The sequence below is a fragment of the Beta vulgaris genome, chromosome 9, assembly GCF_026745355.1.
Source record: "Beta vulgaris subsp. vulgaris cultivar EL10 chromosome 9, EL10.2, whole genome shotgun sequence".
Taxonomy (NCBI): Eukaryota; Viridiplantae; Streptophyta; class Magnoliopsida; order Caryophyllales; family Amaranthaceae; genus Beta; species Beta vulgaris.
The window spans coordinates 24,369,092-24,379,764 of NC_079210.1; the positions used below are offsets into that span (position 1 = coordinate 24,369,092).

Below are 10,673 nucleotides of genomic sequence, written 5' to 3' on the forward strand. Positions count from 1 at the left end.
GAAGTTTATCCCAACAGAAAGTAGAGAGTATAGGAACAAGGAAAATCTATACTACTCCCTTCGTTTTTAAAAGTTTGTTACATTTACTTTTTGCACGGTTTTCAATGCACTTGTTTAAAACTTAATATTTTCCACTAGACTTTATAAAAAATTGCAAAATTTTGATATTTAAAAACTACACATTAGACAAATCTAACAAGATCTCATATAACTATGTTTTTTCTTTTATAACCTAAAGATTTTTCATAATCAAAGTTTCTCTTTCCTTGTACCCAATATTCCAACCATAACAAATATTAAAAAAAACAAAAGGAGTACTATTTGAAAAGAAACACACTTGCTTTATAATAAATGCATCCTTTAACATATAATGTTATTATTTAAGTTTTAAAACTAAATAACAATTGCTTTATTCAAAATTTAATGAAGTTTAACAAAATTTTAATGAGATTATGGGTACAATTTTTTCCAAAAAAAATAACAATTATATATATCGTGCAACGCACGGCGCACGAGGCTAAGCTAGTTTTGTAGTAAAAGAACATCAACCACTATTCTAGGATTAAAATTATCAAGCTGCCAAACTCTTGGAAACAATCTCAAAAACATTTTCAGATATTCCATTTGTAGACATAATCATTTCCAGCTGTGCCTGATATTTGAAAATGCAACATATAAAATCACGTCAGGCAAAATGCAACCCATAGCAAAACCAAAGGGTGACATAATTCATTTGATTTACCTTTGCAAGGTTTTGACGGGTTTCATCATAACGTCTCCATCCAGAGAAAGCGGACACCATCCTTGAAGTCACCTTAAGCGCAATACAAGATTGAAAAGGTTAAAGTGGATTTAACAATGCCCTAACTGCTTATAATAAAACACCATTATTTATAATAGCTTTCTAGTTCTAACATCTCCCAGGCCATTAGTTAATTTGAATTCCCAATAAATAAATAAAACCAATAAATTCAAAGAAAGGTGTGAACTTTTTTTAAGCATACTAATATTAATCTTCATTGCAATGAGAAAAACAAAAACCTGAGGGTTTGTTTTGTCTAGCTGGACCACGAACTCTCCCAAGAATTTGTATCCTGATCCATCTTTGGCATGAAAGTTTACAGGGGACCCGCAAAATCCACCAATCAAAGAGTAGACCTTGTTTGGATTACGAAGGTCAAATGCCGGGTGGTCAAGTAGCTTCTTAACATTCTCGACATTGCCAGGAACGTCTGACATTGCTTGGAGTGCAAACCATTTGTTGACAACCTTTTCAAACAAAGGAACAATATACATATATATATATAGTCAGTATTTTTTGTAATATAAAGACTGAATATTTCCAGCTTATATCATCATAATAATCTAGTATATAAAAGAAATTCACATTAATATTTTATATACTTAAATTGGCAGTCAGATTAAAAAACAAGTACTCGAGAAGAGAGTACTCTAAAAGTTTGACATACTTCCTAGAAGGGGAAGGGGCACAAAGGGAACTTACCAAATAGTCATGCTGCCACTTGTTATAAAAGTCAGCCAAAACTTCGTCATGATGTTTACCAGGGTTCTGGGTTATCGCTACTAGAGCTGCAAATTGATCTGTCATGTTCCTTGCAGTCCTGTATTCATTCAGTGCAAGCTCAGTGCATTCTGGGTCTTCAAGTGATGCAAGATATGCTGCAGTATGTCCAAATATTATATCATATAAGCAAACCAAAGCCTAAGGCTTCGTTTGGTAGGGCGTAAAACATTTTCAATGTAAAATGATTTTCATGGAAAACAATTTACAATGGAAAACACAATTCCAAAATTAGTTTTCTGTTGTTTGGTTTCATGTAAGGAAAATGATGAAATGAAAGGAAAATGAAAGGGAAAATAAGGAGGTAGTGAGAAAAATGTACAAGAGAGATAAGGAAAACAGTTTTCCATTATTGGGAGAGTAATTTTACCCCAATGGAAAATGGTTTTACACTCTTTTGCCAACCAAACAATGTAAAACTGAAAATGGGGGAAAACAGTTTTCCGGAAAAACGTTTTACGCCCTACCAAACGGAGCCTAAATCATATCCAAAAGCAGATTAAACATAAGTTATAAATTACAAACGAACCAAGTGAAATGTTTTTTAGTGCCCGTCTAGCCATATTAAGGTGGTTAAATTCATATTGCTCAGAGCTCTTGTTTTCTTGGACCTGTAATCCAATAAAAAAACAGTTAGATTCCAGAAAAGGTTCAATTTGGTAATTATGAAAATGGTGTATATAAATAACTAAACTATGTTTGAATGACATACTGTGCGGAGGAAGTCAGTTTTCAGCTGCAAAGCAAGCTCCTTCCTGATGAAAGTTTGGACTGCATGAACAGCATCAGGGTCTGCAACTTCCATCATATCCATGATCTCCCCCACACCAGGGAGAGTCATAGCCTTTACGATGAATTCCTATCATGAGGGATAAACCAGAACCATCATCAGCACATGACTTCTCATCTATGTTACCCAGACACGGTTTAGGTGTCTACTCGGATACGGGTGTCCAAGTATCCGACTCGGTCAATTTGTAAAAAAAAGTCAAGTTTCTAGTTAAAAAAGAAGTATCCAAGTGTCGTGTTGTGTCGGACACGATACCATACTCGATTTTTGAGGGAGATGAGGGTGTCGAAGTAACATAGACTCATTATGCCGAAGAATTACATAATGTTTAACATAATACTTCCTCCGCTTTTTTTTACTCACACCATTGAAGAGGTGCACAGGAATTAAGAAAGGAGGAAAGAGAGTGTTCTGCTCCCCAAATATGCAATTGAATAGCAATATGTAGGAGAGAAAATATGGTGATCACGTGCAATTACAAAAATTGGTAATGCAATGGTGCAAGCATATTGCAACTTCCAAAAAAGGAAAATGGTGCGAGTGAAAAAAAACGGAGGACGTATAACAAATGGGTCTCTTACTTTATCCAAACTATTGTCGCAGAGAATGCTTTTGAGCCCTTCAACAAATTTAGCGTTTAAAAGTAGAGGCTTGTTTTGTTGGAAATCTGCAACTAAGCTGAGCATCAACTTTCTGGCCAGAATCTGTCCGGCCTCCCAACTGCAGCATAATGTAGTAGTAGTGAAATAAAATTCATTATTTATCAAGCTTGAGAATAATTACAAGTAGATATACTATACATAAAAATATATGTACCGGTTGAATTCATCTGAATCATGGGCTAGGAGGAAAAAGATATCATTATCAGACAGATCAGATTCGAGACGAACAGGTGCGCTGAAGCCCCTTAACAAAGAAGGAACTGGTTGTTCAAATACCTCAGAGAACACAAATTCTTCTTCCTTCTGCAAGGTATTTAAAACAAACTTCAACGTAAAACAATGTTGTATAACAAACACGATGCATCAATATATGTGACTGTAACAATAAATTCAGATAAAATAAACTTTTTATCACAGATTCACTTGTAAAGTGATAGGCCAGGTCTTGTGAAAAAATCGTAACGAAAAAGGTATTAGAAGACGATTTTTGTCTTGTAATTTTATAGGAATAACAAAGGGAAGCTATCAAAGAGTAAGAATCTATCAGCTAGACCTTTGTTACTCGAAGAACAGTTGTGTGGACAGCCTGACCACCAACAGCAAGTGTCTCCAGTTTGCCATCATGCAAAACCAACGAAAGGGGCATGTCCTTGCCATGAGAATCTAGTAAACCCATTGCAACTGGAATGAACATGGGCTCTTTGACAGGCTGGCCAGGAGTTGGTGGCACCTCTTGGCTAAAAATTTGTCCCACCCAAGGTATCAGATTAGTAGAATGATCAGCAAAGCAATAGTGGTAACGAGAAAAACAGAAAAGAATCTATTAGTGACTGTACCTAAATTTCAATGCAAATGTGTGCTTCTCAGCATCATAAGATGAAGTGACTTTCACAACTGGTGTGCCAGCTTGCGAGTACCTTTTGCAATTGATAACTTTGGTCATAAATACTTTAACAATCACAAATATGTTGCAGCAGATACCCAATTATCAGGAAATACAAAAAACGCACCAAAGCATGAAATTTGCAAAATCTGCATTATTTGCATCCTTCATGGCAGCATAAAAATCTTCACAAGTTACGGCTTGTCCATCATGCCTCTCAACAAACAAATCCATACCCTAAGATTGAAGGCAAGTTAAACTTAAAGAGAGACATATCAATGATGTTTTTCTAATAGCTAGTTAACCTTGATTAATCGTTTTTACCTTTCGAAATCCTTGGCTCCCCAGTAAAGTTTTATACATCCGGACTACTTCTGCTCCCTGTTGGACAAAGGCAGGAAAAGAATACAATTTATCTTATCAAAATTACATTAACGTAAATTTTACCAGGTTTTCTTCAACTATGTTCATCTTTGTCTAAACTCTAAAGAGAGGATATCAAAATGAAAATGTTCGCACCTTCTCATAGACCTGTAATGTTCAAATAATTAAATTAATTAAAAACTAAAGGCTTAATGGATTCTCTAAACTAGAAAAACAGCAAATGAGAAACTATTGAAAAAAGAAAAGAGTACATATATGCAAAGCCATACCGTGACTACAGTTTCCATGAATCCGAAATTACCAGAACAGATTCCAATATAAGGACAAGGTCACATAAAAGCAAATCAGTGAAACAATTAACAAGAAGAGCCATTTGCTTAAAAAGAAAAAAAAAACAGTATTACAGAAACATAACAAATTAAATATTACCAGTGCACAAGGTTTCTATCTACAAAGAAGGCAAAAGGCAAATTCATTAGCTCAGCAAAAATTATCAGAATAAAGGGAGTCAAAGTGAAATAACACGTACCTTAATGTAAGAATGTGGTTGCACAGGATGAGCCATAGGGCCAGAATCCTGAGAAATGAGAGATAAACCACTTCATATGGTGAAATATACATCCACAATCATATCGAATCAATCATCAGATGAAGATCATAAAAAAATTGTTGAATCATGATATTAGCAAAGAGTCTAATTCTTTGTTCTTTTCAACTTATTCTCATCTATATGAATTAGTTGGCCCTTATCTTAACATATGCAGAGGATTATTTGTGAACTCACTTTTTGTTGCAAAAGGACCTATTACACTTATTGGAACGTATTGACCCTAATTGGAAAGTATTCTTCCTGCAACTTTTTATAGGTAAGGATAACAATCCAGGTTCTAAGTGTCAGATAAAAAGGTAACCTCAGCATATTGATAATTCCGGAGCTTTGAGACATCAGCAATCCGCTTCACAGTACGGCTTCCCATGTCAGATGAAAATTCCTAAATGACGATATACATTTTATAAGCAACAGAAACAAAGAGGAAATCAGCTCTCCAAGCTACAAACACTGTTTATGATCCACCAAAGAAATACCTGATCACGAAAGACAGTTAGTCCTTCATTTAGGCTGAGCTGAAACCAGTCCCGGCATGTTACTCTGCAGAAGATTTTATGTCAGAGTATTGATAGAAGTGCAAACAGCAAACAGATCTACAAAGCACTGAGATCTGTGTAAAAGCAAGGTTTCAAAAGAAAAGACTTACCTATTACCAGTCCAGTTGTGGAAGTACTGAGTTGAGACAACAATTAACACAAAAGCACCATAAATTAGTTCAAGCTAAACTCAAAAAGAGCAATTTAACTAGTAAAGTTTAGTGGAAGCATACCTCATGACCAATAACGCGTAGAATAGCAGCATAATCTGCATCAGTGGCAGTTTCTGGAGATGCCAAAACCAGCTTAGAATTGAAAATCTGCCAAGAAAAAGCATATTCAGTTTCACTAATTAAATTGTTTCACGAACACAGTCAAGCACTGAAGTATAAGGCCAAATTCTCCAGAAGCATACATTCAAACTTTTGTTCTCCATGGCTCCCCTACAAAGCATTTTAAAAAAACAGCTTAGTGTCTTATTCCAAACTAAAAGAACAAAACAACCAAGAGAAAGAACCTGCAAGTGATTCATTCATTTCAAAAACAAATCTTACATATTGAAGTCTGGAACAGCAACAATATTAAACAGGTCCAAGTCATACTCCAAACCGAAAACCTGTACAGAAATAATAAAGATGTCAAAATGACATGTAACCAAGAGCTTCAAAAGAGGAATTGGTGAATAATAGAGAACTGACGTCCTCATCCCACTTCATGGCTGCCTTAAGAGAATGCATGGCATGTATCGTCTTTGGCAAGTCCTCCGAGGGAGTGTAGATCCTGAGAGTGACCTTGCGGCCAGAACGAGTAACAAATGTGTCATCTCTACTCTCTAACTGCCCAGCAACTAAGGCAAATAAATATGATGGCTTTTTGAACGGGTCTTCCCAAAGAGCAAAATGCCTGCCTCCCTGTCACAATTAATAAGTTATTAGAACACCATAATGTTTATAATGAAACTTAGCTGCAGTCCACAGAATACATCAATGCCTAAATTTTTAAAGCACACCTCAATGTCCCCTTGACCAATGAGATTTCCGTTAGACAGTAACACAGGATACTTGGTTTTATCAGCTTCCACACGAACGGTGTATTTTGCCATTATATCAGGACGATCCTGTCAACACCAAAAGGATGTGCTTTCAATAAAAATATATGACTAGAAAGCATCCTTTTTATCACATTATTCAAAAATTGACTAAATGAATCAACCTGAAAGAAAGTTATTTTCCGGAAACCCTCTGCTTCGCACTGAGTGGAGAAATTTCCAGAAGATTTGTATAAACCCTGCAACAAAAAATGGCTAGTTAGTGATATGTATCACAAACCATTAACACTAAAAAGAGCAATTACCAATTAAAATAAAGAGTGCAATTTTCAAGATAGAGCATTCCTCACCTCCAATGACACGTTGTCTTGAGGGTATATCTCAGTAACAATTTCTAATGTGAATTTACCAGTTGGTGGTGATGGAAGTGTCAGATGGCAAGAATCGACGTAAAAATCTCCCTCCTAAACAAACACAAATGTACAAAAATGTATCTAAATCAGATTAAGTTGAAACAATCAGTTTTGCACCAGGAAAATTTCAAAAGACTGGACCCTATGTCTCTATGGGTACATAATAGAGACCACAATAGAATATCCAAATGTAGCATTGAAACCAAGTAAGATGACGAAATTAAAAATAAAATGAATATATATAACATACGTTTAGCTGTTTTCCATTAACATTGACAGAGATAAGCTTCAAATCACTCCCATCCAAGACTAGGGGAGAAGATCCAGAGGCTGATGACGAGAAGACACGAGTTAAGCATAAAGTCATTAAGCATACATAGTAATATTAATGATCATTAACTTAGTATTACACCTTCATCAGCACGGACGACATAAATTTTTGAGTATACATGGGTCTTATCTTCATTCAAAACAAATTTTAATTCCACCTGATTCAACAAATAAGTGCGTTAACAGCAACTAACTTAGAAAAATTCACCATAGATGGCAGATGGGGTTAGCAAAAGATGCATACAGTATCGCAATAGTAAGCCGGCTTCTTGTAGTCTTTCAAAAAAAATTCTTTTGGAACATCCATCCCTTGTTCTTGCTTCGATAAAGGTTCAGTTACAAGTTTGCAACTGAACAAATAAGTCTTCTAATAACTTGCTCACTCCTCTGAAGCAAGTACAATTGTACAATACAATATATAAGAAAGCGAGGGAAAAAACATGTGAGTATCAACATTAATATCACACAATTATACGAAACAAGATTACAACGCGTAAACGATATTGATAAATGTCTAATTTCATATATAATCCCTTATTTAGGATACTAAAGATATCATAAATATCTTTAGGATATTAATTATCTTTTATGATTTATCTCAGATAAGTATTACGAATAATATATAATTTGAAGATGGTTTCCGGGTAGAAATTTCTATGTACTCTTATATATATATGTATATATATATATATAGGTTTAAGTTCATATGAGAACCACCCTTATGGTGAGAACCGTGAAAACCACTCATTTTTCCTCATTTTACGAAGATTTTGATCATTTCATAACATTTTTGCTCAATTTTTGTTTCACTTATTTTATGGTTTTGCTCATTTAACAACTTTGTGCTCATTTATCAACGTTTTTGCTCATTTTACGTTTTGGTCATTTTACTTTTTTTTCTCATTGAACTTTTTTATGCTCATTTTACGTTTTTCTTCTTTACATTTTTGTACATTTTACGTTTTTGATAACTTAATGTTTTCTACTCATTTTATATTTTTGCTCGTTTGTTACTTTTTTTGCTCATTTTAGGAAGTTTTTGCTTATTTTAAGTGGTTCTCACGGTTCTCACCATAAGAGGGTTCTCACTAGAACCCAACCCTATATATATATATATATATATATATATATGTATATGTATATGTATATATATGTATATGTATATGTATATATATGTATATGTATATGTATATATATGTATATGTATATGTATATATGTATATGTATATGTATATATATGTATATGTATATGTATATATATGTATATATATATATATATATATATATATTGTAGTCATCGTTCATTATTAAACACACCTTAATAAAATCATATTGTTTCTTTCTTCTCATAAACTTGTCAAATTTAGTTCTTAATTTATACTTTTGAGCAGTTACTTATTATTAATAATATTAATATTATTTTCAACTAATTAGAGTATTTTATTTCATGTAGTTATTTTAGCCTAAGAAAAGAGATGGAGCAAGGCCCATTGGTACGCATTTGCTTATTGGTCCAAACCAACAAACAGATTATTAAAAGAATCAAAGAAAACAAAACAAAAGAAGAGAATTAAAAGAAGGGAGTTGCAATACCACGTGAGAAAAAAAGAAAAAAAAGAAAAGGGAAAATTAAATTAAAAAAAAATAAAATTATTTGGGCCTTTTTCACATTGAGTTGTAAGGGGAAAAAATGATACAAATTGGGGAATGGAGGATTCGAACTCCTAATCTCCCATACTTGTACAAACTAAAAAAATAATTACTATGATTTAGTTCAGTTCAGTTCAACACCAATCAGTTCAGTTTAGCACCAATCAGTTCAAGTATGAAAATAATTTTCTTTCCATATTTCCTATGATAATTGATGATACGTGTATGATAGATTTTGAAACTTATTCATATTATATGAAAATGTTGTTTGCTAATTTTATCATATTTAACCATTGTTCCTAATAGTTTGATTCACAATATATGCAATAATCTTTGTTTTATATTGTACTTGTCATAAGGTACGTATATTGTCTATGTTATATACAATATTTAGCTACTTTTTTTTTTTTTTTTGAATAGCAATATTTAGCTACTTAAAGAGGCTAATTTTAATAAAACTTAGTATACTAATATTTAATTACAAAAATAATTTAATTATTTGGTTATTGTTGTCATATCAATTGTACAATAGATTACTTATATATACATGCTAGACCAGATGTAATAAATTTTAGGAAAAATTGTTTTTAAATAAGCCAATTTTTGCTTGGTCTTCCCATTTTAAAGTCTATCTATGATTATTTGTGACTAAGTCTAATTCTCTTTTTAATATTGTGATTGCCTAATCTATACAAATATATTAAAGGGCGTGCGAAAACAAGAAACTGTGCCACGTGACGCTCTCCCTAGGGAGTTTTAGTTCATGTAATCCATGTACAACAAAAAATTAAGATATTGCATAGTATAGGGTTTGATTTCGAGACCTCAAGTACATAAAGTAAAGTTTTAACCACTCGGCTAAGTTGTATTTAGTGTTATTATCATAAAGCATTATATTAATAAATGAAATATTTTCTTACCCGAAGCATAGCCCGAGCCCACTAACTAGTTTTAATTTAAAAGTAGCTGATTTTTTATGAGACAAACTTTTTACCTTAAACAAGTTAAATGACCTATAACCAGTTAAAAGTTCAATTTTTTCCATATTTTAATTTGGAATTTTGGTTTTTATTTATTTCATTTAAAGTAAAAAATAAAAACAAAACAAAAATAGAAATCAAGCCTCCATTCCTCCCCTCTTTCACACAATCACAAAACAACCCAACTCACCCAAATCAATTCTTCCGTAAATAACGAAATGAATAAAAACAAACAAATCGATCAATCATGAACGATATAACAATTATGATATGTTCAACAACCAGAAAAAACTAATTTGACGAATAAAAATGAAAAAAAAATAGAGTTACCTCAAAGATAATTGAAGATTGAAAGGAGTTATCAAGCAGAGGAAAGTGATGAATACTTTTCTAATAGAGCAACACCCAACGAGATGAATAAGGAAAATTGAGGGTTTTGCTTTAAAGAATATATACATATAACAGGAAAATTGAGGGTTTTGCTTTAATTTCATTACCATATATTGTAATTTGATTTAGGTAGTAAATCATGTAATTACCGTATTAATTGATTCTATGATCAATTTGAAATTGAATTGCTGAATTATAGGAAATTCATATAATTATCTAAAGCAAAATCTTAAATTCTACTCCCTCTTTTTTTTTTTTCATTCTCACTTTCCTGTGCATATCTCCAATGTACCTCTTTGAACTTAAATATCTCTCATTATATATTAGTAAATAACGGTTGAATATTAATAATTGTACTAATTGAGACGAATCAAAGAAGACCTCACATGACTATATTTTTTCTTATAAATTGAAA

The 10,673-nt window shown here is 32.7% G+C and overlaps 1 protein-coding gene across 1 annotated transcript; it reads right to left on the minus strand.

Moving 5' to 3' along the window:
• Positions 1-341: 341 nt before the first annotated feature.
• LOC104902813 (puromycin-sensitive aminopeptidase) lies at positions 342-10,357 on the minus strand. Its single transcript, XM_057391944.1, has 27 exons — positions 10,199-10,357; positions 7,483-7,625; positions 7,321-7,396; positions 7,159-7,238; positions 6,846-6,959; positions 6,660-6,734; positions 6,457-6,564; positions 6,146-6,358; positions 6,002-6,063; positions 5,863-5,890; positions 5,681-5,767; positions 5,558-5,583; positions 5,388-5,451; positions 5,213-5,293; positions 4,831-4,878; positions 4,242-4,298; positions 4,045-4,154; positions 3,871-3,951; positions 3,588-3,771; positions 3,189-3,337; positions 2,954-3,092; positions 2,295-2,441; positions 2,112-2,193; positions 1,505-1,680; positions 1,042-1,269; positions 743-814; positions 342-652 (listed from the first exon to the last, which is right to left on the minus strand). Exons 2-27 carry the CDS (start codon positions 7,543-7,545, stop codon positions 572-574), a joined length of 2,631 nt encoding a protein of 876 aa, XP_057247927.1. The 5' UTR covers positions 7,546-7,625; positions 10,199-10,357; the 3' UTR covers positions 342-571.
• Between the last annotated feature and the right edge of the window lie 316 nt (positions 10,358-10,673).